The 27,986-nt window shown below is 40.3% G+C and overlaps 1 protein-coding gene across 1 annotated transcript; it reads left to right on the forward strand.

The window, feature by feature from the left end:
- On the forward strand, positions 1-27,925 carry pgm5 (phosphoglucomutase 5). The gene is made up of 11 exons (XM_005721986.1): positions 1-632; positions 2,020-2,182; positions 2,609-2,755; positions 2,963-3,088; positions 3,185-3,375; positions 5,700-5,854; positions 12,657-12,772; positions 16,769-16,904; positions 18,243-18,426; positions 23,780-23,917; positions 27,631-27,925. Exons 1-11 carry the CDS (start codon positions 375-377, stop codon positions 27,718-27,720), a joined length of 1,704 nt encoding a protein of 567 aa, XP_005722043.1. The 5' UTR covers positions 1-374; the 3' UTR covers positions 27,721-27,925.
- The last annotated feature ends 61 nt before the right edge of the window (positions 27,926-27,986 follow it).

Here is a 27,986-nt window from a genome sequence, read left to right on the forward strand (position 1 = left end):
TTCTTCATAGTCAGTTGTTCAGGCTTATTAGAAGAGGGAGTTGTCCGCCAGCAGAGGAGGAGAGTGCTGGTGGCTGCTTAGCTCAGCCAGTACTATAGGATGCGACTCCTGGCTTGGGTCGAGGTGAAAACATTTTTGATTGGCTGTTTCTTGTCACTATAGCCATTTCGTCCCTGTGTGGGACTGCTGTCACCGCTTTTTTCCTCGACGGTGGGGGAACAACCTTTACTTCACTCTAGACTGACAAGTTGCATCTTTGAGCTGTTTCTATCGAACTTATTTTTGTATTCAGTGCTGTAAACTCCTACAAAACAAAACAAAACAAAACAAACAAACAAAAAACTCCACCAAACTTGCTTGATTGGTTAAAGAGGATGGAGACGAGCCCGATCCCGGTGGTGACGGTCCAAACCGCCCCCTTCGAGGACCAGCGGCCCGGTACCAATGGACTGCGGAGGAAGACTGCGGTGTTCGAGGGGAAGAAAAACTACTTGCAGAACTACATCCAGAGCGTGCTGTCCTCCATCGACCTGCGGGACCGACAGGGTTGCACCATGGTGGTGGGCAGCGACGGCCGCTACTTCAGCCGAGCTGCCATCGAGGTGATAGTGCAAATGGCAGCTGCAAACGGGGTAAGAATAGGGCGACCACCAGTGTCATGCATTTGTTCCTCTCTGTCAGCATGCAGGAGTCACTGTCACTGTTCTGCTCTGCGTTGGTGTAAGTTACTACAAGCAGGCTTAAACGCTTTTAGAAAAAACACTTCTTGTTGGAATGGAAGACCAGCGGAATAATTATTCAACTTCACCAACAAACTCAGGATGTTAATGTAGCCTATGGCTTCTTTTGACCTGCACATATGGTTAAATCATTAACACAGAGATGGAACAATTCACTGGGCTGGGAAATTTAGGGTCATCAGATGTTATTCTGCTACTTCTGGTGGGACTTTGGGAATTTTATAATAAATCAGAATTGTGCAGTCGCTTATAGTTTTTTCACATTTGCAGTAATTGTTGATACTGATACATACAAACCTGCTGAATTGAATTTAACAAGTCAGCTGCAAATAGGTTAAAATAAGAAGACAAAGTGAGGCACTGAGGAGGAAAGTCCCTGCAGCTCTTAGGCTGTGAGATCTTTGCAGTTGGCTTGGAAAAGTTCCAAAGGAAAATTGGAAAGGAATATAATTTGTTTTGGGGATCAGTGCGTTTAAAAAAAATTCTTTCTGCTGGTCCAGCCAAATGTCTTCTGGTGTCAGCCTTATCAGCACTTCCATCCATCCTGCTCTATTTTCCTGCCTACGTCTGCCCCCCACCACCGCTAACACACTGCCTACACCTCGGTGTTCAATCTATCAAGGGCTAAGTCTACATGCTGGGGATCCTCTGTCATACTGCAAGGAAAAGAACCAGAAGGATAATAGAAACACTTGCCAACTACCCACCCAGTGCATGTGCTGTCCTTCTCAACACTGGTTACAGAGAAGATTCCATTTGTTAGGGCTTTCCCTCACTTTCTGATCTGTCCTTTATATACACATGCAACATCCCGGATGTTTAGAGGATGCCAGGAGAGCAAATTCCTCTCCAGTGAGGACAATTTTATTTAGAGAAGGAGAATTATGTTGGTGGTATTACCACTTTAGTATAAATAGAGGCGTAGTTCTGTTATTTAGGCATCCTTCTAGAGGGAGATCACTTGCCTTTTAAAGCAGGCAGCCAATTAGTCGCCTGCAGAATGACAAGATTCTTTGGGACAGGAAGTGATTTTTAACTTTTTGAAATCAGGAGAGAAACAAATGGATTGGATTTCAAAAAAAATCAAAGCATATGTTTGATTGAAAATGGAACAAACATTTTTAACATTTTTTACAAATATGTTGCATTCTGTTTTTATAAAGCATTATGACTCTTTTTGAAACACAAAGATATTATATTATATTATGATTTTAGACCAGGTGATATCTGCCATGATATGAAACCATTATTGCTTCTCACTAATATTGGTGATGCACAGATTGGTCGTCTGGTAATTGGCCACAGTGGGCTCCTGTCCACCCCTGCGGTTTCCTGCATCATCAGGAAGATCAAGGCCATTGGAGGGATTATCCTCACGGCAAGTCACAATCCTGGAGGCCCTGGAGGAGACTTTGGAATCAAGTTCAATGTGGCAAATGGAGGTGAGGATTTAGAAAATACATTTGCTTTTCCATCTGACTCTTATTTAGAAATTTTAAAGTCAAAAATAGAAGTTTGAGACAATTTGATTTAAAAAATATATATTTTACAGCAAAAATTAATGCTAATGTTACAACTTGGCTCCTAGGCCATGATATAAAATGGAGTGTGATATCAGAATTGACAAATACAGGTGATTTGTTAAAGATTTGTTAAAGATTGGTGCCCTAGATTTGTAAAAAACCTAGGGCACCAAATAAAACTTTAATAACATTACAAGTTTCTCTAAGCATGCCTTTGTGCCACACCTTCTCCTGGATGGGCAGTTAAGTAAACTCATGCATGTATCCAAAGACTCTTGCACTGCCAGGAGTTGTAACACCAGTGAGGGATGCATTTTTCATTGTCTTTGTTTCTCTGTCTGGCAGGGCCCTCTCCAGACACAGTGATGGAGAGGATCTACCAGGTGAGCCGGACACTCGAGGAGTACGCCATATGCCCCGATCTCCGCATTGATCTCTCTAGGCTCGGAAGACAGGAGTTTGACCTCGAGAACAAATTCAAACCTTTCAGAGGTACAACATTCGTGCATGTTTAGTTAAAAAGCTTCTCTGCATCATTCTGAATTCTTCAGTGTTATCCACAAGCGTGGATTTTCCCCCACATTGCTACAAACTTTCCTGTTGTGTGATGCTAGTAGAACCCCTCTTTCTGTCACTCAAAATGCACAGAAAAAAACATACTCTCATCCAGTACTAACAGGTTCTTCTGTCTCTATCCAGTGGAGATTGTAGACTCGGTTGAAGTGTATCTACAAATGCTACGAAACATCTTTGACTTCACTGCCATTAAAAGTCTCCTCACAGGACCAGATCAGCCTAAAATACACATAGATGCCATGAACGGAGGTCAGTTCATCAGCATACGTCCTGTAAGCCCTGCACTGCAGCTACTGTTATTCATATTATTCTGCTAACTTCTACTCACCTTTTGCTTTGTTACAGTGATGGGCCCCTATGTACGTAGGATTCTGTGTGATGAGTTGGGAGCTCCTGCTAACTCTGCTGTAAACTGTGTACCTCTGGAGGACTTTGGTGGCCGACCTCCTGAGCCCAACCTGACTTATGCCACCTCTCTGGTAGAGTCCATGAAAGGAGGCGACTTTGGCTTTGGGGCGGCATTTGATGCAGATGGGGTAAGCCATTTGGTTGAAGTCCTACTCCAGAATGTGCAATCATTTATTCAAGACTACATGGGTGTAGTGGTGCTGAAAAGCACTGCACCCATGGTCTGATACTTTCAAGTGTACCATATAATAGTGGTTTACACATTTGCTTCACAAATGAAAGGTTGCTGGTACAATTCTACCTGAAGACACAAATCCACTTTGGGGGTTTTGTCAGGAAAGGCATTATGCATAAAACTGCCAAGTCAAACAAAACAACAGTGCTACCTACTGTGGCAATCCACTGTGACAAGGGAACGGCCAGAAGTGGCTTTTAATGTAATTCAGTAATCACAGAGTGTGTCGCGTACCTCTGTTAATGTTTGGCTACCGCAGTAAACGCTTTATACAAACAAGATTTCCTGTTTAAGTTTCAAATTAAAAGCCCTCTATTATTTCAGGAAACAGAAAGGCTTCACTGCTTATATTGTGAAACATGCGCAAGACCTAAAGAACTCAAACTCAAAGTTTTATTAAAGAAAAATTGTAATCTTAAGATTACCTCTGCCCAGGACATTCATCCTTTGACAACTGGCTACTAATTTACACCAGAAAAAAGGGAGCAGGGAGAAAGTTACATAACCGTAGAACCAATTTCTTACATATAGATAATTATTTTCTGCACAATGACAAAAGTCATGTAGGATGTCTTCTGGGCTGTCTTGAGGGGAAAGCTGCTTCAGTACTGTTTGCCTTAAAAAATAAACAACCGTGAAAAAAACAACAGATTTAAGGCGACATTTGAAACGTTTACACAGACCCCCAAGTTATTCAAAAACTGGATAAAATAACATGCAATAGGATGACCGGCAATTTTCCACTAAAACCTATTTTGATCTGTGTTGTACTGCAAACACTCTTATTAACCAGAACAAAGGAAGAAGTGCGTAAAAATTAATAGGTAATACTCGAAATAACTTACTGTACATTTTAGGGATGTTTCTGAGGTCTTATTAATCTGTACTGCACAGGAGGATGTTCCTAAAGAACATTATGAGCTGCCCCCTGTGAATTGTCCAGTATTCCTTCAACTGGATTTGGCTTAAAAGGAAATTAAAATACAGGGATTGGAAAATGCATGAAGAGATCTTTAGTAACTTGGACTCCTGCAAATGATGGTGATATATATCCTTCAAAATTTGGTTTAATAAGTCATTTAAAAATATATTTTTAAAAAGAAACAGAAAATACTGACCTGAGTGTGCGCTGGGATCATATTTAAGAACATATTTAAGTGGCTGTGGCTGTTTTAGTTCTCATACATACATAATATCTCTAATAATCCATAATATTAAATAATTAAATAGATCCTTTTTGTGGTATTTACATGCCATGTTGCTCCACAATCTATCCATTCATTTCTTTAAGCCTAGCTGACTTTTATTGCTATAAAAGCTAAATCCAAGATATTGACTCCAGCCAGAGGCAGCAGAGAAATCCTTATTTATTTTTTATTTGTTTATAATTGCACGTTGATTTCAGGAGTGAAGGCAATGGGTGCAAAGTTGCAGTGCATGCACAATAATCCAACGGGCGTCTCACTTTTTCCACAATGTCATCCAATAGACATTTATTCTGTATAAACAGACACAGGCACACACTGTTTGCTTAGTAGTGTAACATCAGGAGAATTACATCACATCTGCTCTGTTTCTCCCCCAAGGATCGGTATCTCCACTGTGATTAGCACCGGTGGTTATTATCATACTGGGTGGATGTTTCTTTTTTGGGGATATATAGTAACCGATATCTTCTACGCTCCCCACAGTAATAATGAATCCTGGGGGGTGGGGGGATAGTACTGAGAATTTGTTACTTGTACTGTTCTATGTTTTGTAACCGTCTACTAAAGATCATTTATAGTAATGTGAATGTTTGTGATACAAACACACTTTGTCCTTAAAGGATGTTGTTTCTTATGTTTCTTCATTATCAGTAACGCTCATAAAAAGACCAACAATGTTCTAATCAGTGTCTTAAATGTGACAGCTTTCCTATCCCTTCAGCAGAATTCAGCTCATTACTATTTAAGTCATCATTTGGCGAGTTCAAAAGTATTTACGGCAGCAGGATGGAGTGCTGGGGACCGACTCAAAATAAACTAGAGTTGCTATATTCATTGTAATGAAGGGACATACAACAATGGTGACCTGAGGAGAATTAAGCAATTTGTTTTGGTCTTTTTGTGGGGGTTGTTGGCAATACATGTACTATAAAAAGGGTTAATTAATGCAGTTAGGCTAACTAACTACACAGGACTCACAAAGCACTTTATGGTTTTGCCGTGTTCTCAGGACCGATACATGATCCTTGGAGAAAATGGCTTCTTTGTGAACCCATCGGACTCAGTGGCCATCATGGGTGCTAACCTCTCCATCATCCCCTACTTCAGACAGTATGGCGTCAAAGGATTTGCTCGAAGTATGGCCACCAGTGCTGCCCTTGATAGGTACCCCACACACACACACACACACACACACACACACACACACACACAATCAGTAGATGTAAGAAGTTCTATAACACCACCCACACTCTTCCTACAAACTCCTGCATCAGCCCAGTCTCTGGAGAGGGACGACACCCACTATGAATAAAGCTGTGAGATCACCCCCCCCCCCCCCCCCCACACACACACACACACACACACTTACTCACCCCCCTATAAATACTGTGTGTTATGTAAGGGTAAAGCTAAGCAGAGGGTGCTGAGTGAGAGGACGTGATCACCGCCAAAGTCATCTCCATTAACATTGTTCCAGCAGGAGAGATCCCGGCACAGCACCTCGCTGACGCTTCTGCAGAATGCTGCTCAAGGGGGCCGTTTGATGAATGATGAATCTACTATAGTTGCTAAAGACTATGTATATGGATGGCAGTCATGAAGTTTAGCTGTTTAAAATGTGCTACCTAACTACATTAAAACATTTAACATCCTGATTTAATATTTTATAAATAATAGACCTTATAGAAGTGCAAAGATTTCATCCTCCCTTTTAGTAACTTTCAACACAACCTCCTTTTGACCCCTGCCTATATTTATTTAATCTGACCCTCTACCAGAAGAAGCGTATAGGTGCATATTTATTTTGTGTCCATGAACTAGACACATTAAAGATGCACTAAAGTGAGGTAATGGACTTCCAAAAGCATTTGGACGAGATTAAGAAAGTAAATCACTATTTTCAATATTTTACATTATCCCGATGAAGTTACTCTTAGCTCAAAAGACTCCTTCCTAAAAGGGTACTTGATGAAGAGAGGCCTGTGGTGGGCAGTGATGTGTCACACTGTCTTCTTAAACCACCATGTGTGATTTAAAATCTAAACAGCATCCGTGAAATTTATTTCATTTATTCATGTGTGTCTTTATGTGTGTGAAAGAACTAATCCTTTACTGTGTGTAACTGCTGAAAGTCACATGAAGTGATGCTATTACCAACCCTGATCCATCTGGGTTTCACAGTTGTGAGAGATGCTTAGAGGCAGTAAGAGAAACAATTTTGTGATTTCCCCCTCCTGAATGTGTAAGTTTGCTAATTTACAAAGAAATTATCTGATCCTTTCCTCATCCAGAATACTGAAGATGGGTCATGAATCTGTCTTCCAATATGACAGTAACCCAAAACATAATGCCATAGCAGCAAATGAGTGGCTAAAGAAAAAGCACATTAAGGTCATGGAGGGGCTTAGATGCTAGTCCCCAGACCTCAACATTATAGAAAATGAGTGGAGGGAGCTAAACTTGTGAGTTGCCAAGCAGCAGCAAATAAATCTGGTGATCAAAGGTTTCTTCACTGAGTACTAAGTCATTTTTACTTTTGGATAACACTTTTTTCACTCAATGACATTTAAATCAATTTATAACTGTTATGTACTGCGTTCTTTTCTGGATCTTTGGTTGATATTCTGTCTCTCTCCATTAAAATGAAACTACAATAAAAATTAGAGAAGGATAACTTTTTGCGAGCAAACTTACAAATTCAGCAGGGGATCAAATAATTATTTCCCCATTGTATGCGAATTGGAATTTTACATCACAGAATTGCTGGTTATCTTTATTTACATGGTGCTGTTGCACACTAAGGCAGACAAACACACAGACTGCATCCCTTGATATTGCACTACTCCTTGCCTAAGGTCATGTCTTATGATGTTGAGCCCTAATAATCACACTGAATGAGTTGCTTGAAAGGTTTGCATACACTGGCTCCCCAGTCAGCTTGGCCTCATCACACACATGCACACACACACGCACGCACACACACACACACACACATGCACGCACACACACAGGCTGATACCCAAGACACAAATGTCACATGTCCCACTGCAACCCTGAAGCGCGAAGCAATGCCTCCAACACACGCTTTTCAGTTCTTCTTCTAATATTATCTTTATCTCTTGTTGTCTACTTTCTGAGCACTTGCCCTTTTGTATTGATGATAGTATGCATTTATCTACTGGAAACTTTAATTTAGTTGGGAAGTAGAAGCAACCTTATAGATAATACACTGATAATATCATGCATAATAAACTGCATAACACAGGCTTTTGATTTTTTTCACGTTTAACATGATTTCACTTGATTAGTCTGACTACATCTGCAAATCTGTGATCACTTAACTGGTAATTAATGACACTGTTGCTGACCAGTGTCACTTTGTTCCACTCTTAGTTTCACAACTGCCGCTCGTATGAGCGTGACACGAGTTCGTCATGTCACACTCATGTTATGTATATAACGGCATGAACCTGATAAACTCGAGAAAGTGTTGAAGTGCTTAGTAGTGTGAAGTCGGACCCTGGAGTCTGTCCAAGTGTGGGCTGTTTTAGGAGACCGTGTGTATCTGTGTTCTGAGTGTTTAGACTGAGGTTCCCTCCCTGCTATGTGTTTAAAGTCAAGCAAACTGTGTTATAAAAGCTTTGATAAATGCGATGGTGTATATACTCTGTGCGCTGATGTGTATGTTAGTGTGTGTTAACAGAAAAGACAGAGAGAAAGTGAATGCAACTGTTTTCAGATAAGCAAAGGAAACTGACTGGATTCAGGTGGACAGGAGGCTGGATTTAAATCTATCACTTTGGTTGGAGTGTGTGCGTGGGTGATTTTATGTCTTTGTGCACATGCTATGCAAGACGCGGTGAGGGAGGAAGGGAAAGTGGGTGGGAAATGTTGGTAAAGGAAACATCTGCCTCTCTTTTCACAGTTCCAGGGATGGAAGGATGTAGGATTGAGCCACTGGTGTGCGTGTTACGATCATGAAATGTGAGCTCTTTTACTGATTAGCACGGCAAAGTAGAAAGGTCAAATATTTGATGTTGTGCTGTAGCTAAACAGTTACAGAAAGCTGTTAATGACCGTTGGCGTTGTGGTCATCGGGATTGTTTTTGTGCTGAGGAAAGAATTAGTAATTAAACCAAGTCACTAATTCTCTCTAGTGGTATTGCATGATGAATAAGAACCTAAAGTGATTAAAACCTTTACACAGTACCTTTTATATTTACTTTGACAGAGAACGTTAGGAGTAATTGACCTCGACGCTGTGCCGGGTAACGCCATACAAGGCACTTAAATCAGGTCAGGCAGGGAGAGCAGCATCAAGAACACAGAACTAGGCAGGCAAAGATAAACATTGCTCTAACAAGCACATTCATCGCCTGATTTACTATGATCGATAGCAAATATATTCTTGACACAGCTTTGCAAAATCCTAGAAAACTGTTTTGACATTATGTCACAAAGGTATGTTGAGATTGGCACTCCAAAATAGCTATGACCACTTCCAATAATTATGCTAAAATTAATTTTAAAGTATGTTCAGCTCTGACTTGTAGAGAACTAATAGAAAAATCATGGAATAAAATGCCAAGAGAGGAAGGTAGGGAGAGACAGATGGCTTCAGGGTCGGGGTGGGATTACATCAGGGAGTGACTCAAGATCCCGTCTTGTTTCCAGTGATTATGGACAGGTTGACAGAGAAGGATTCCCGTGGACTATGATGTTCACAGATAACATTGTGACTTGCAGTGAGAGTAGGGTGAAGGTGGATGAGGGACTGGAGGGGTGGAGGTGGAGGAATGAAAGCAACAGAATCTGTGTACAACTGAGACAGAGGAGGATGGAAAGGTGAATATACAGTATGTACTGAGTGTCAGGGGGGATTTATGACTGATAGTAGTAGTAAGAGTGAAAGGGGAGGTTTACAAGATGGTTGTAAATATATATATACATATGATATATGATATATGGTGTGGCGATGGTAGTGCTGCCAAAAACAGGAGGCAGAGCTGGAGGTGGCAGAGCTGAAGATTCTTAGATTTTTGTTGGGAGTGACCAGGATGAATGGATAGGATTAGAAATGAGTAGATCAGAAAGACAGCTCAGATTAAGCGATTTGGAGACAAAGTAACAGAGCCAAAGTTGAGATGGTTTGAAGATCTCAGAAGATGGACAGTAAATGCATTGGACAAAGGATGTCGACAGGAGGAGAAGAATAAGATCACAGAGAAGAATGTGTGATTGCTAAGGATAGGGATATGGAAGCAAATGATCTGCTGTGGTGCCCCCTGAAGAGAGCAGCGTAAAGAAGAAGAAAAAGAAGTTCAGCGTTGAGTTCCGTGGCAGCATTATCAGCAATTAACATTGCATTTCTGCTTTGACTACTAAGGGTTATTGGTTCGGGTCAAGCTCAAGTAATGCTCCGGCATTGCTGCTCTTTTAGCCTGAGCCCTAAATCCAAACTGAGGCGTGAGGGTGCTGAAGGCTATGTTTGGTAAAATGTCAAGCCAAAGCCAAAAGCTGGCCTTATTTTACTTCACGGATGTAGAGAAACATCTTCACTCATTGTACCTTCCCCCTCCGCTGGGATTTACTGAGGTGCAAGATAAAGGTTACTTAGTGTGGGTCATATTGTAAGCGTGTGTGCAACAGAGGTTCCAGAGAGTTGAGATGAAGGAAAGTGGACATACCTCCTACCTGCTCAGTTATGAAATTTCTTTCCAGCTCTAATCTTGTCGGAGCAGAGCTTCCAAACCATTCAAGACAGACCTGCTCTAACTTTCCTCAACTGCAGCTCAGTGTTGTCACATCCTAGAATGAAGTTATTTAGCTTTGTTCATACATGCAAGGCTGGACTTGCTCATCGCTTCATGTATATTAGAAGATTAAATGTAAGTAAAAGACAGACAGTAAACATCAAAATAATCAACATCCAAAAATAGAACTTCCTTAATACCCTAAAGAAGGTATTCACAGGGAAGGATAATATAGCTAATAATTGATTGATACTAACCATTTAAAAATACTGTATATTATGTGACCGACTTTAGATTCCTTGCCTGTAAATTGTCAACACTAGTGTGAGAAAATGAACTTTGACTGGAGAGCATTACAGTTTACGGCTCACACCTACACACGAGGGGATTGCAGCTCTAAATAGGCCTTCCAATTTCATTCCTTGTGTCTCCAGACGTATTAATCTGCCAGGTTTTTAAAAAAAAAAATATTTTTTTAAATCTCGTCAGAAGAATCCAACATCCCGGTTATCCTGAGACATTTTATTATATCTGTTTAAATGCACTTGTACAGTCATTCTAGCGCTGTGTGTTCAAGAAGTTGTCTTTTAGTGGAACTGGAAATTTGATCTTAAAACCTGTTCTTGTTTGTGCTTTATCCCTGAGGATGTATGGATGTGAATGCTATGCATGGGTGTGTGTGCAAAGCTCTGTTGGTGCAATCATCAAACTTGAGAAAGCACGATTTGCTTTATTCTCACATTGTTCGGACGCTACATTTTTGCAACGTTGCATGAAAGCCGAGCACTGCTACAGTCAGTGTCAGTGCTTATGTTGGCCGTGGACGTGCCGTTCAAAACATCAAATGCTCGTCAGAAGTTCAGAGTTCCTGTTTTCTTTTAGGAATGCCAGTCTTTCCATTCCAGCACTTTCTTCCCCAGGGTGGGGGAATAAAGCTGGTTTACTCTTATTTGGTCATTTATCCCATCCTCTTGTAAACAGCTGCGGAGGGCACTGGGGGTTTTATGCATGTGTATATGTATAAAACCACTTAAAAATTTTGAAACTCACCCATATTCACATTTATAGTATTGCACCATGAACTCTCACCACATCCCACAGTACGAGCATTTGAGATGCTGGTATCCATGTATTTGTTCCCTTGGCTGCAAAATCTGTTTTGTTGGTTGAAATATTTGGTTCTGCAGTTTTTAGACTTCTCCTGTAAAGTGTTTATATATTATGCAATGATTGCTGTGGAGATGTTTGTTGCAAACTAAACATTAAAACTAAAACTAAACTAAGCAGGCTTGAGCTGGTAACTTTTCTAATATAGGATCAAAGACCGAACCTTTTCTTCAAGCGATAGTTATATCAAGCTGTAAGCAAGAACGCAAATATTAAATTGTCTTAATCCTGCTAACAAACAAAAACATTTGTTGGCCGTAAAACCAAAAGTTGCGGAAATGGTCGAATGAAAGCTCAAGGCTCAAGTACCAATCAAAAGTCAGTGTCAGTGTGTCGATCCCCGCCCTCCCCCCCAGTCTGAGTGGTAACGCATCCTCTGGTAAGATGCTGAACCATGAGTTTAAAGTGCTGTATGAATGTCTAGCAGAAAGTGCTTTGGATGCTCAAACTGAGTAGAAAAGCAGTGTATAAGTACTGATCCATTTACCGTAAAGTGTGCATTTTTCTTCTTATCGCATCACTGCAGTTCCAGTAAATCGATTAGTTACTCTCTATTTTGTAATCTGCAACTGGGAACTTTTATTAGACTTTCTCTTTGCTCTTTTCCACTTTGGCTCTTTGCACTCCCTTTCCTCCCACATATTGAACTGTTGGCATCTTTTTTCCCCTCCACGTGACCCCAACATACACATGTATTCACAGACACACTCACGCGCACACGCACTCCATCTTCTCCTCTCGCTATGCTAGCACACGGCTGAGGTTCTAAGTAAACATGAACTAAAAGGTTAACTCACTTTGTTCCTGCTCCCTTTGCCTTATTAAGTTATTGGATGAGCTGCTGGCAGATTGCGCTTGTCATACAGCATTTGGTTTGTTTTATTTCAAAGGTCAGAGTTTTTGTGTGTAAGCTAGTTTCTACATCAGACCTGGGATGTTAGATGTTAGATTTTATTAGATATTAGATGAATATATTGTGTGTATGTGAGCAAATACATCGCGTGTACAGGCAGTTTTTCTGACTTTTCTCCTCTGCGTGTTTGTAGGGTTGCCAAAGCAATGAAACTGGCCTTGTATGAGACTCCCACAGGCTGGAGATACTTCGGGAACCTGATGGATTCTGGGCGTTGTTCCGTCTGTGGGGAGGAAAGCTTTGGGACAGGTATGACCTAGCACATTCACTTACTATCCAAACAGAAAAAAGCACTGCCTTTATAAAGAGAGATTTGAAATTGCTGAATATTATGAGTACAGATCTCTACTGAATGCAAATGCAAGGCAGGATCAGCTGGTTAGATTGTGAAAAGAGGATCGCTCATTCAAATCCCCGGACTATCTTTGAAAATGTGAGTGGGAGTATGTGCATCCTTTCCCCTCAGCAACAACTGGTGCCTGCAAACAAAGCTGTCACTAGAGGACTGCAGTGGCCAGCAGCTGCTGCTGCTAAATGTGCAGCAAGAACTTGCTGAAACAGTCACCACCACCACCACCACAAAAAAACCCTTTACATTTTTCCCTACGATTTTGGTCTTTTTTGCTACTTTTGTCTGCCAATCGGCTACTATTATAGTCTAAGTTTGCCAATAAAGCTGAGCTGTAAGAAGTCAACAAAATCCAGCCTAACAGGGTAAGACACGTGACACGTTATTACTTTGCACATTTACATTTTTAAGTAAGTCAAGTCAATTAATATTTATAATGCTAGGGTTTGTTTAAAAGCTTTATGGTCATCTGGTTCGTAATATTTCTTGCTCTATTGTTTTGTTTGTAAGTGTTATTTTTAAAGACGATATTTTTTAATTTTTTGGCATTTTGGCCAATCCGACTGATGCATCGCGGGATTCATGGTTCAGTAGCTTGCTCAAGGATAATTCAACATGCAGACTGACGTAGCCGATCTACTAACCTTCTGACTGGTAGACGATCAACTCCCCCTCCTAAGCCATAACAACCCCATCAGCTCAACAGCTCATTCCTTAGCGTCCCAGCAAACATGGTTGAAGACCAGAGAGAATCTCCCTGGTCAAAACTGGTCGGGGTACGACGTCAAAAACTGAACCATAGATGGACGCATGTCACAAAGTTAGAAACATAGATCAGATTATTGTAAAGAAGAAATTAAATGGATTTGTCTTTGTTTTTCTTTTTTTTTTTAAAAAGGACAACTAATATGGCTTGCAAACGGTTTATCAAGTATTCCTGTATATTAGTTACTACTGTAACACTTTTAAGCTATTTATGGTTTTGCCCTTTTAAATTCAAGTCAATTTGTCGCTTGGTAACTTTAACAAATCGGACTCTTACAGTCGTCCCCTCTTTGTTCACAGTGTCCCTATTAAAAACTCAGGAATGTTTTCATTCTAATGTAAAATCAAATCCTCAGTGTGACAGCAGGTGGACTCAAACTGCAAAAGTTCTCTTGATAGGAAGTCTAACGAGGACATCCTGACGACGTTTGAGTGATACCTCCAACTGATGTCGTGGTAACCTCGGCGACCATGGTTAAGCTTTTATTTTGGAACTACTTTGCTTGCTGGGATGCAACCAAAAGACAAAACACTACCAACCTGTCACCTCTAAGAATAGGTGATCTATTTGTATGAGAGCTGGAATAATATCATCTAATAACCCTGGGTAAAAAACGTGATTTATAATGTGACTCCAGTTGTCACAACTGTAAATTTGTTTTTATTTTTTGCTGGTTATAAACATGTTTATTTCTTATCTTTTCACTTTTTTATTGTTCCTATTGTCTTGGAGCAACCGTGACCACATCATTTCCTTATGTGTTAATAAAGTATTCGGATTCTGATTCTGATCTAAACATGGGCGTCTGTGGGATTGAAGCACTCAAGTGGACATTACAGGAACTGCAGTTTCTGCCACTGTGTTGGCATCATTCCTGCTTGGTTCATTCCTTCCAGATCTTTAGTAACTAGCGTGCTGTGTGTAATAATATTGATGACTGATGAGATTGCTTAAAAGGAAACAAACAAAAAAAGAACATTCAACTATTTATCAAATCATCATTTTCCTTTAAAGGTGAAAATTTCCCTATTCCGTTCTCTTCCAGTCTGTTCGAGGTCTACGTTTATAAGCAGTGCATCCTGCCTGCTCATAGCTCCATTCAGAGTCAACTAATAGATGAGAGGGCTGTGACCCTGACTGCATGTGTAAATAATCCCCATTCTTCTGCTATAAAAGGAGACAGGGGCTCCCTGAATCACGGCAACAAACCGACACTCCTCCAGTGGTAGCGTTTTGTGAATACTAATGCAGACAAGCTCTCACGCCGGAAAGTATAAACAATTCATAAAAATACAGACATGTATAGGCTTGCATTTTAGATGCGTGTCCCTCTTGCTACAGTCCGAACCTCACCCAAAGTTTAGTCGTTGTTCTCTAATTCCTTGTGACTTCCTCTGCTTCTTTTTCTTTCAACTACTCAACCCTTCGTATTCACTAGAGAGGACACATTTAACATTTTATAACTTGAAGTAAAAAGAAACACGCCAGTGGGTGTGAACAGAAGAGAAAAGACCCATGATTGTTGCAAACGGAGGAGAAGATGGCGAGCAAATCCAAATATGAGAAGTATCGAGAAGGAGGAGAGAAAGGGAAGGAGCTGAGACTCAGAGAGGACTATGGGAGCTTACTCGTTATCTATCCATGTAAGGCAAAAAAGCTCAGAGGGAGCCCTGCATAGTAAATCATCAGAGCTGCACACCACTCTTGCTCTCTCTGAGACACGCAGCAAGAACAGTGCTAATTTAGAGAGCTATGTCAAACTTTGTGGGTTTTATTGGTGTCACTTTGAAAACAAAGGCACATCAGGTTAAGCTTTGTTGACATAGATATTAGATGTCTTTTATTAGGTGTCAATCTCCGCCACCTTTTCTGTTAAGATGAATGACAAAGACACAGAGAATGAGGCAGGGACTTAACAATAACAACTGCCAGTTTCCTAATGTGCCGGACATAAAGCTTTAGGTTCTTATTTTTAGTGTAGATGTTGAGAGGAATAGTAAAACAGACACATTACTGCTTTTTAGTTTTTATTTTCTTTCCGATTTATAAAATATATATAAATCCAGCTTAAAATAACAGCTCACTTTCCATTTAAAGCTCAAGCAGGGGAATGTAACACATGCTTAACCTCAACACATACCTTTACAGTGCAGCTGTCTCTGAGAACAGAGCGAAAGCTCCCCAGTGAAGGAGACTGTGGGTGTGATGCGCTCCTCTGTTTGAGTTTATGTTTGCTCTGGGCTGGCAGGAAAGATTGTTTGTGTTGCAACTTTTTGTACGTTTCCAAGAGCCCGAGGCAACTGTTGCGAATTGGATCTGTGAATGAATTCAGTTGAATGTTGTAGATTAAAATTAACTCACCATTATACAGTTACATTAATAATTGGTCAATACAATAAACATTCCCTTTAGTTAAACTGCAGGTGAAAGTATTGTTCCCTTTCTATGATAAAGTAACAGTTCATAATTTTAATTCATCGTTACTGTAACAAGATTCAGATAGTAAAATCAAGTCGAACATGCAGCTATTACTAGGAGATGGTTAGCTGAGGTGGTATTAAAAAATGAGAAGCTAGATAAAATAGCTAGCTTAACTCCAAACTAACATGTTTTTCCTACCTTGGTACCGTATATCTGGATTTAGTGGAAGTCATGTGCTAGGTAATGGCACTTATGTAGGGCTTTTCTACTGAATTTGAGCCTTACATTCTACTGCAAAGCTCATTCACCTAATCATAGAAACCTATTCATATAGCACTTTTATCTATACCTTGAGACTGAGATTCAGCATCTTGTCCAAAGATAATTTGAAACGTATACTGGAGGAGCTGGTGACAAATATGCCAAACTTCAGCTTGGTAGACCACCTGCGCTACCATGTAAGCAACAATGCAGAAAGTATAAACAACTTCTTATACAGACCCATGCTAACTGCTTATCCTTGTTTCTAATGTTTGTGTTACACTGAGCTAAAGGGCTAATCATAATTTCCAAAATTTAAAATAGCCTTCAATGTCTTGCATGAGGCCACATTTAGCTCCACTGCAGATTTTTATGGAAGTTTAGCCCCAATAACTAAGAGAAGTTTACACAGAGATGTTGAATTTTGCACGTTTTCCTTCTCTTCCAGGTTCTGACCACATTCGTGAGAAGGACGGTTTGTGGTCCGTGTTGGTGTGGTTGTCCATTATGGCAGCCAAGAAACAAGGTGTTGAGCAGATTGTCAGAGAACACTGGGCCAGGTTTGGGCGTAACTACTTCTGCAGGTAAACAGCTAAGTAATCAAAACATTGTGTATCTATTGAGGTTTCTCATGTGACGTCATGTGCACATTGCTCGAGATTCATCCGCTATATTATGGTGCGATGCAACCACACGTTGCTATTAAAAAAGGCTTATTCCCAAGTAGTTGATAGTGGCTCCTGGAGGGTGATGTGGTATTGTTGTCAATGCGATAACTTCAAAATGAGACGATATATCATTTTCAAAATTATACCATGCAAACAGGTGCATGTACTAAAACTCAGGGGTCAGTTTGAATCTCAGTCACCTCAACCTTAAGAGGTCAGAGGTCAGTTTTTCTGAAAATCTTATGAATGCAATTTCTCAGAACGAGTCACCTAGGATTTTGAAATTGATAACACATGTGCATCTACTAGAAGGCTAGGGGGCCGCACTGGTAGCCACAAGCATTTTCATGTTTGGTTTTCATTCAATACTCGTAAACTTCTAGCCAAGCCGTAGTAAAACTTGACAAAGTGTGACACAGAAATAGAGACGATTTGCCTTCAAAGCAAAAGTTGTTCAAGAATCTTTTACTTTGAAAGTTAATGGTTCCTGTTTCCAGTTTGTGTTGCTTTTTTACAGTTTCACAGCAGCTCAAAAAGTAGCTGGATGGTGTTTGTAGGCAAGCCTGTAACTTCCATTCAGACTACGGACAGCCCACGATGAGTGGTTGATAGGTGATCACCGACTGGCCTCTAAGCTGGTGTGACTGAAACCTTATTCACTTGATCCTACAACGTCACTGTGATTGTCACACATCCAAAATAGCCTACAAGCTAATGCCGTGTGGTTACCTCAAATCTTTTCTCACTCGTTTACTAGTTTTCGTCAGAACCTTCATCATGATTGTGTGAATACATGCTGACTAACTTCAGTAATAACTTCTCTTCACCTCGTCTTAGTCCTTACCGACCCCGCATATGCCTCGCTGGCTTTCACCTTAATCCACCCCCCTCCCTCCAGTCCTTCTCACTCATTCTTATTTTAACTTGTCCCCTGTGAGAGGCACAGATAGCTGCCACAGTCAGTCTTCCCACTGATAGCTGCAGTAGTTTTTATGTTCCCACAGAGAGCTTCTCTAAACTGATGCTTGTTTCCCACAACACATAAAGTAGATGGACAGGTTATACAAGACGTGTCCCCAGAATCTCTGTGGTACATCTCTTGCAATTTAGAGCCCTTTTCGGTAACATAAGTAAGATGATGCGGCAAGAAAACTGAACGTACCTAACATAAGCAAACTCTCCCTTTTCTGCTTTCATGACCTCATTGAGTCTTACGTGCATTCATAAATCTTGTGTGCATCTTATGATTGTCAGGTTTGACTATGAAGGACTGGACCCACGTGCAGCCTTTTACCTAATGAGAGATCTGGAGGCAGTAATCTCAGACAAAGCATTCACCAGCCAGAAGTTTGCTGTAGGGGACCACATGTACAGCGTGGAGAAGGCTGACAACTTCGAGTACATTGACCCTGTGGATGGAACAGTGGCTCGAAACCAGGTCAGTGTAAGGAAGGCTGTAACAGCAGGATGTTGCATGACACGTTATTATTTGGCCATTCACACTACAGCTCTGACCCAAAGAAGCCCAAATGGGAATATACAGCCCACCATGGGAAACACTCCAGTAGATACGGTGTGTACTGTGGTGCAGCTCTTGACTTCAATCGTCCAGCTGCAGAACAAAGGCCAGCTGTCAGCATAAGCACCCTGAAAAAGGAAAAATTATTTACAACAAATTAAACGTCAGCTTCCGTTCAGCTCCCACAGTGCCACCACCGTACCATATAAGGTTAATTACACACTAGGAGGGAATCCCAAGACCAATTTATAAATTGCACACAAGGGAAAAAAATTCTTCAAGAATTTCCCAAATATGGGATAAATAAAGTGTTTCTTATCTTATTATAAAACAGGCAACTAAACTAGGAGACTGACAGGCAAACAAACATGAGGACAAGACTGACTTAACTGGGAGATTCTGAGGGAAGGACACAGAGACAAGGACCTAAAAGGGACCACATAACAAACAATACAACTTAAATTAGAAATACAGAAAAAGTAAAGAGCGGGAGAAAACGAAACCAGGAAACATAAGTCACACCCCTTCCCTGTCCCAACTCACCTGTAAACCAATCAGCATAGCATGAACCGACACATTAATTTAGCATAGAAGGACCTTAAGCTGTAACAAGACAGATCAGTAGATCCTTTTGTGCAAAAAAGTGCAAAAAAGATTGTTTTAAATAGTTGCCACTCAGGCTAGAGTTACTCTTAGAAGCTGGGTGCTATTAGTGTCCTGTTTGCTTTACTTATCTCTTGAACCTGCTGTTTCTGTTGAGTTGTAATTGTTTTAGTAAAGTACTACACATCACTCGTAGCACAGCGCATTACTTAATTACTCGCTAGAGAAAGTGATTCATGACACTACTGTTTACATCACTTAAGTGTTGGATTCTTCACTGGCTTGGTGTCAGCATGCTGTGCATGCAGATGCTTGCAAAGAGCAGACGTTGTGTAGAATGCAGCAGAATATAGTCGTTTCTGTCATGGTCTCAATTAGATTAAAAACAACCAGAACAACTTTGAAGTCATTTATTGGTTCCATTCTCCAGACTGGTTACCTTAAACTGAGATCGACAATAAGTTGACCAACCAAAAGCCGCAAACCTGTTTGTTCAACCCAACATCGAATTGCATTGCATTAGAAAAGTGACTGAAAAGCTGCTTCACATCAGGTCACACACTCTCTCTTCCCTTTGTTCACATACATGTACTCAGCCTGGTGTAAGCCAGACCACCCACTAAGCTTCAGTGCTGTCTGATCAGCAAGGCTCCATGTTTGGACATGACAGTCTATCTTCCTTTTGAAATTATAAACATATGCATACACGCACATAACATACATCATGTATCACTACAAACACCGATAACTCGCTAGGTTAATGCAACCTTCCTTCCTTCCCTTCTTTCTTCTTCTTTGTGTCTGTGACTTTCACCCAGCTGACTTCTCTTTCCTGCCCAGAAATTTGTGGAAATTTGTCAACACTTCTTAGCTTCCGCCCCACCTCACAAACACACAAACACACACACATTGTGCATTTTGGTGTGTACATCCGTCCAGTTGTCCATGAGCGTAAGCGTGAACACATGCGTACCCTTCCACTCCCGATCCTTGTTCACACTTGTGTTTTCCACTCTGACCACCAGCTTCACCTTGTATATCTTAACGCCGTGAAGGAGTCTTTTGTTATCCTGCTGTGACTATTCCACTGTGTCACCATGGATACAGCAGGCCAACAGCTTTTTAGTCAGTCACCCCAAAATACTGATAAATCCTCAGCATCCCAGTCGCCCCAGTGAATGTTATTACAACACACATTCCTCCCAGGACAGAATTATATCAGCTGTCGTCTCACTTTGCAGTCTCTCCATTGCAAGTGTGTTTGAAGGGGGAAGAGCTGGCACACGAGAGACGCAAACACACTCAAACACGATACACAAATACACAAGACAAAGCTTGGGGGATTTACACAGCAGTGGCATCGCGGCCTTTTGTAGCTGGCTACTGAATTCATTCCACGTCGTCTGCATATCAGATGATGGAACAACTTGTGCGCTAAATGTAGATACTGCCTTTTGGATAATTTGGTATTATGCGAAATTTGTTTAGTAAAAAATATCTACCAACAAAAAGAAGCGAAGGTTTCTATTAAACGAGTAAGAAACTTGTCTTCTTTATGTTTGTGGTAATTTTTTTTAAATATATGACTGAATTTGATCAAATGTTGCTTTACCTAATAGCTAATGACTAAATGATAAAGATGACAGCTCATTAAAAGAATGAATTTGATTGTATCTTTAGCTAAGGCTGGCTGTGGCTGTAGCTCTTAAGATAGCTATAGAATTAGCAGTGTCTTGATGGCTTTTTGACTGTAAGTGCCTCAGAGTGTGGAAAGCAGGGCTGTAGTAACACAAAAGTTTTTGTTCTAAGATGTCTGCTGTTAGGCACACGTTTCAAGCACTTACACTCGGGAGAGTGTAGATAGACAGACTTTTTAAGATCAAGTCTGATCTACAGTTCTGTGTAAAGGCATTGTTTTTATTTTATTATTTTATCTTTTTTTTGTTTTTTATCTTTTTTATCTTTTTTATCTTTTTAAAAAGTGGTTTTGTGCAATTGATCTTTTTTATTTTCATGCTTTGTCTTGAAAAACAGATGATTTTTTTCCCCATTTGCTTAGTCGAATCTATTAAGAAATGCCACAGTTTCATAGGCATGAAATCATAATTTTGCACTTACAAGGTGATTCTAAAAGGACTATTAGAAACTTGACATATTTCATCCTTAAAAAGCCAGACCGTGTTCTTAAAAAAATCTGAGGAAACTAGATAAATGGAGGAACAAAGAAGAACTGCCAGGCGTGAAAAATGATCTACAGCAGATAAACAGTATCTGAAGATCACATCCTTAAGAAATAGGCAGAAATGCTGACAAAGGAACTTAGAGGGTCATTCGATCCTTAAGCTGATGCATCTGCTGTTCACTGAAGCCTCATCAGAAATGGTCTCAGTGGAAGGATGGCTGGGAAGAAGCCATCTTTAAAGAAAGGAAGCAGGGAGAAAAGACTGAGATAAATTACATGAGAATTTGATTGAAAATTAGTGGCAACAGGGATTATAGAGTGATGGATACAAATTTTTGGTTCACATTGTTGTCAGTGGAGGTCAGAGAGGTAAGAGGTAAACAGTGAGTGTCTATACCCACCTGTAAAACATGGTGGACGCTCTGTCATGGTTTCAGGCTGTAATTCAGTGAGTGGTGTTGAGGATCTTGTCAAAACTGATGGGATTATGAATACACAAAAGTACTATAAGATTCTGATTTACCGTGTAATGCCAGGAAGAAGGCATCAGTTTAGCAACAGCTTGACTTTTCGGCACTGATCTCAAAGACACTTCCTATGCAGGATAGAAAAACAGATAGTGGAACACTGTCAGTCATGGATTGGCCTCCTCAGAGTCTCAACAATACTAAAGCAGTGCAGGGTCATCTTGACAAAGAGCAGAACAAAAGGCAGTCAGCATCAAAATAAGAGGGCTGATGTCCCTCAACAAGTCTAGGGAACTATTCCTGAAGACTACTCGGTTTCGTTCACTATTACTTGCCCTTATATTATAGCCCATATGGCCCTGGGAATGTGGTAATGTATGCTGATTTATCGCATAGGAACTGACAACAGGACATCCTAACTTCACTGAACTGTTTCAATAACTACAATAGACATATGAGGCGAAGGTAAATTTAAAAAATCCTAATGTGTTTATAAGAAGCAGTTGATTACGATGGTCAGTGCTGACTCGTGTAGATATTCTCTGCTGCAGCTCATTTCATGGGTGAAATCAAAATGCAAATGAAGAGCCATGACTTGTTTCCCCTCTTGTGTTAGTGGGACTTTATTGCTCTGTGCTTTCTTTCCCCACATTTCCACACCAACATAATCCATGAATAATTCCGCACAGTTGCAGAGGAACAGCAGTTGGCATGGATGCTGGAAGGTGGGAGGGAGGCTCAGACAAAGACCCCTCCAAAATCTCTAAGCACCTTTAGGCTGGTAGATGAACAAATGGATTGATAGATGAATAAAGATGAACACACATGCACGACACACATGAGTTATGGCTGGTATGTGCTCCACTCGGGGCCTCTGAGCTCTGCATTGGCAAGTGTTTTTAACAAGCATTAGTCAGCCTTCTGATAACTGCCACTCTATTGTTAGTGAGTTGACAGACTCACAGATAGAGAGACAGACAGCTGGACGGACGTCTCTGATTATCGCCGTCTCTCTTCACCTGGACTCTGGCATTTTATCCTTCATTCCCAGAGTGGTTCAGATATTTCCATTTAGTAGTGCGTTCTGTAAACAATAATGCTGAGCCACAGTTAACTAATAGGCTCACAGCCATTTGTCTGAGACTGGCTGCTTTGGAACTGGGACAGTGCATCCACTTGACTTTTACTACTATACAAAACTTTTGTTTACTATAGTTGCAATAACATTTGTCAGTATCGAGACATCTAGTACAGCTTAACGCCTGAGGTGGGGATACTTTGACAATACAGTTTGGAGTCCTGTTTTTTCTCATAACATGTTGCTGTCACCTCCCTTGAACTCTTGTACTCTAATCGAATAATGAAGGAGAGACTGTGGAATTCAGGACAGATAAGCGCTGTTACAGATGCATTAGTCGAAAAGTTTCTTCCTTACGTCAGTCAGCAGGAGATATATTTGATTGGTCCCAATGCAGTGATATCCTGGGATTAAGTTTGAAGAGTCACACACAGAGTTCAGTTATGAACCTTAGCGAGAATGTTATCTGCTGTAAGAGTCAGGAGATTCTTGGAAAGTGCAGCTGTAGTTATAACCTTATGCAACTTTATAGCCAACATCATTAGGAATGTGAGTGCGCTGCATGCATCGAGAGTACAGTTTGAATCATGCGCCAACAAAACACACAGTAACAGTGACATCTAGCGGATGTTTGCCTTTACTGCATCACTAATTACAGGACTGAATGTTTTAACAGAGGTCCGATGATACAAGATTTGTACTTTTGTGTGCTGTAAAGTCACACTGAATTTGTGCATTCAAATGATTTTTGATTTTTTTATCCTATCCACTCAAATACATGACCATTTATTTGTCTTTTACTTTTAGCCATTTACTTGTGTTTAAAAAAATATGTTTATATAATTTTTAATATTTAAAAGAGAAAGAGAATAGTAAGTTAATGAAAAAGTAGACAAAAGTCAATTGATAAAAATTAAGAAAACAATTTTTTTTTGTTTCCAGGGTTTGAGGATTATCTTTAATGATGCGTCCCGCCTGGTGTTTCGAATGAGCGGGAGCGGCGGAGGGATGGGGTCCACCATTCGCATTTATGCTGAGAGCTTTGAGAGAGACCCGGAGAGACACAACAGAGAGACACAGGTACGCAGATGGGTTTGATGGTGTTTATGTACCTTCTTTTTGTGACATTTGTGCTTATATCAATTACTTCTCACCTTTCAGTGGAAAAATCCTGTCCTAAATCCCTTCAGGAATGGCATCTAGCCAAGGTTGAACATTTGAACCTCTTTGTCTGGCTCTGGGGCTTTTCTGTGTTTTAGTTTCCCTCTCGGTTCAATAAAGGTGCATGTGAGGTTAATTGTCCGAAGACATGGATGAGAGAATGTGTGCTTGTCTCTCTGTGTTTTCCCCTGAGATAGACTGTGACTATCCCAGGGTGTACCCACCTCTTTCCCCATGACAGCCAGGATGGGCTCCACCCAAATCACGATCCAAAGAAAATAGAGGACTGTATAGAAGTACTATCCTTATCTTGAACTATGGTGTGGCCATTTGTTTGCCATTTGTAAATTCTTCCAACATTATTAATTTAGCATTATTATGTCATCTTTAGCCAGTTTTACCACCGCAGGAAAGCTTTGTTGGCACACAGTAGCAGAAATGATGCTTCATAATGAGCTTTTTCAACATATTAAATGCATGATATGTATCTGTGTGATACACAGGAGATATTCTATCATTTGAATGTTTAAAAACTTTAATTATATATTTATATACTCCTAAACTACTACTTAAGTCTGTGATTTAGCAAACATAAAATTAAATCGATCGTGGTTCAAGAGTTGGCAGTTTGTCTTGTAATCGGAAGGTTGCCGGTTCGAGCCCTGGCTCCGAAAGTCTCGGTCATGGTGTCCTTGGGCAAGGTGGCGGTGGCGCCAGTGTCCGGCAGCCTCGCCTCTGTCAGTGCGCCCCAGGGTGGCTGTGGCTACAATGTAGCTTGCCATCACCAGTGTGTGAATGGGTGGATAACTGAATGTGTAAAGCGCTTTTGGGGTCCTTCGGGACTAGTAAAGCGCTATACAAATACAGGCCATTTACCATTTAAATAAAGTCCAAACTTATGTATGCAAGTAAGCATAATAACATAGATTAAATATATGCACAAGATGAATGGAGTAATATACAGTCATTGTTGGTACAGAATTAAAATAACCAATAACCACAGCCTCTGTTTTATCCCAATTTGGGATAAAACATAGAGGCTGTGAAATTCATCTTATTTCCAGTTGACATCATGTCTTTAAGCAACAAAGACTTGGATGCGGGAATTAGATGACTTCCAGGAGGAGGAGGAGGAAATTTAACAGGGATGTAAAGGAAAAATATTTGTGCTGCAGAGAGGAACAAGTGGAACCCCAAAAATAGGAATGAAAAGAGTCCATATTTATCTGGGTCCCTTAAAACCTTTAACATAATTATGAAGCAGTCGTTCCAAAACTTGTGACGTTTATAGCAGAAATAAAACATATGGCTCAGATTGCAAGAGGAATAATGTTGGAATATGTTATCTAGAAGTTGAGAAACAGACTCTATTTAATACCTTAAACCTAGCACAGGGTGTACCATTGATCAGTCAGCCTGATTACAAGCGCCTGCTCCCAGGCAGTTTTGTTTTTGAGTATTCAGGGCCGCGACTTTTAATTGAGTCTAAAGGCCAGAAGACGGTTCGACGGCTGTTCAGCAGGGAACAGGGGAAAACACTCCTGCTGCAGTTTATTTACTAATTGTTTACATGTTACTTCTGACATACTGTAATTCACTACATATTAGCAGAGTAAATACTCTGTAGTGATACAATGTCTAAGGGTTTCATCACTTGTTGTCTTGAGCTCACGTCTTCAGACAATAATTGATGAAGTATGGTTAAATTTTGATCCGAGGTTTATGTCAGGCTGAGCAGTTAAAAAAAAGAGGATACAGCATGTACTGTGGTTGTATTGTGATTATGTATTATAACTTTCATTCAAACTGTTAGATGACTGGCCTGTAGACTTTGGAGTGTTTAACAATGAAAGCTTGTTGTGTGGCTACGGATGTTTGGGATAGGTAGTGTACTTTAAACACTCCCGGGAGTTATAAAGATGCCTTCGCAATTTAGAGGTGTGTGTGTGTGTGTGTGTGTGTGTGTGTGTGTGTGTGTCTTCAGATTAACGACATTTCAATTCTGACTTTGCCACATAAAAAAGCAAAGAAAAGCAACAAAGTGTGTATTTGAGAATTACTTTTTAGTCTTTTATTATTAAAATGCAGGTGCGGTAATTCAAAACGTATAGGGCAGCATGAAGTTATGTCCCAATGTTACATCCCCCTTTTTATTCATGAAAACAGAAAATCCTCCTCGCTAAACTGCTGTTACGATAAGCATACCTGAACTGTGATTTAGCTGCTGTGTTTATTCAGCCAATAAAAATGTGTTATTTGTGGCATTACACTGAACCCTCGGATTATCCATCATTAGATCATAAATTCAGCATCTAATCATTCTGGCCCTTACCCAGCGCGCATGAATTATCAGAGACGACATACATGATTGCACGCCATGCTTACTCAGCTAGATTAGAGGGACAGATTTTATGTACAAGATTCTCAGCCAAGCTAAAAAAAAAAGCCACATGTTTGTGTGCAGCCTTAGTAAAATCTGTGCTTTCAGTGTAATACATGTTTTTTTGCATGTAGCAGTTTTGGGATGAGAATATCATACAATGTAGAGTGTTGTGGAAAAGTCTTGAGATCACCAGAAAATGGTAAATAGATTTAGTGATGTACTTATAATTTCTTCAGGAATAGTTCTCCAGGCATCTTGAAGGACACTTTAAACTCTCTTTTGGATGTTGGCTGGTTTTTCTTTTGTTCTTTGTCAATAATATTGAAGTTCAGACTCTGGGGAGGCCAGTCCATGACTGATTGTGTTTTACTGTGTGTTTATCTATCCACATATGTTTTTACCAGACTGGGAGTATATGTCAGATCAATGTCATGCTGAAAAATGCATTTGTTGTCTATCAGTTGCTTTCCACATGGTACTATGTGATAGATTAAAATCTTTCTGTACTTTCCTGCATTTATAATTCCATGCATTTTGACAAGATCTGGCTGAAATTCAGTGTGTAATTTGGCATACCTCAGCCCTTTCTCCCTGTTTCCCTTCCTTAACAATGGCTTCTTGACAGCCACTCTTCCACTGAGACTATTTCTGATGAGGGTTCAGTGAGCAGTAGATGGATCAGCTGAAGGCTCAGATGCATCTCTCAGGTCCTTGCTGGATTTTTGTAAAGACAAGGTTTGGCCTCTTTCAACCAAAATATAAAGAAATGAGGGGTGTCTCAAGACTTTTGCACGGCCCTGTACATGTCTGCTGTTTTCCATCACACGATGTTGTGCAGTAAAGGGTTCAAATTAACACTGACCCAACACCTGTTAGTCATAATGTCAAGTTTGTGGGATGTTGTCATTATTTGTTGTCTCATGCTCACTTTGTATGCATTTTCTAAATGTAAAAATAAAAAAGAACCAGTTGAATAACCAAGTTAAAGCTCCTATAAAATCCCCTTAATGCGGATGTTGAAACAGTTTTAAAGGTCTAGACTTACGTAAGTCTAACTTGGTTATCTGCTCTGGAATCTGTTAACACGTGATGTCTATAAATATAATGTGCCAACCTCGCACAGAAAAACTGACCAAAAAGCTCACGAAATTCTCAAGAACTCGACAGTAACTTAGTGTGAATGTGAAAGATTTAAAGGTCTGATTGAGTTTCGAAGCTCTGCCTTCAGCTCTCTTTGCTTTGTCTTCAGGTGGTGCTGGGTCCTCTCATTGCCATTGCCCTGAAGATCTCTAACATTCACGAGAGGACAGGACGCCGTGGCCCAAATGTAATCACATGAGCAAGTGTAAAAAACAAACCAACCAAAAAACACTCACACTCATATGCAAACACATGAAAAATATCCTCAAAGCACCCTTTCCTGTTACTTTCTTGGTTTCATCTTTAAAATATCTCTGTAGTTTCAGCCTCATTTTTCATTTCTTTTTTGACTCAGATGCTTACCGCTGACATTTGTCTCTCAAAAATAAAGTTAAAGTCGCATACAGTGTTCTCTGTTCTTTATTGACGACTACCATTTAGTGGATAAACGTGGCAGGCGTAATT

This window comes from Pundamilia nyererei, unplaced genomic scaffold (assembly GCF_000239375.1).
Source record: "Pundamilia nyererei isolate P.nyererei 1_Seehausen unplaced genomic scaffold, PunNye1.0 scaffold00006, whole genome shotgun sequence".
In the NCBI taxonomy this organism is placed as follows: Eukaryota; Metazoa; Chordata; class Actinopteri; order Cichliformes; family Cichlidae; genus Pundamilia; species Pundamilia nyererei.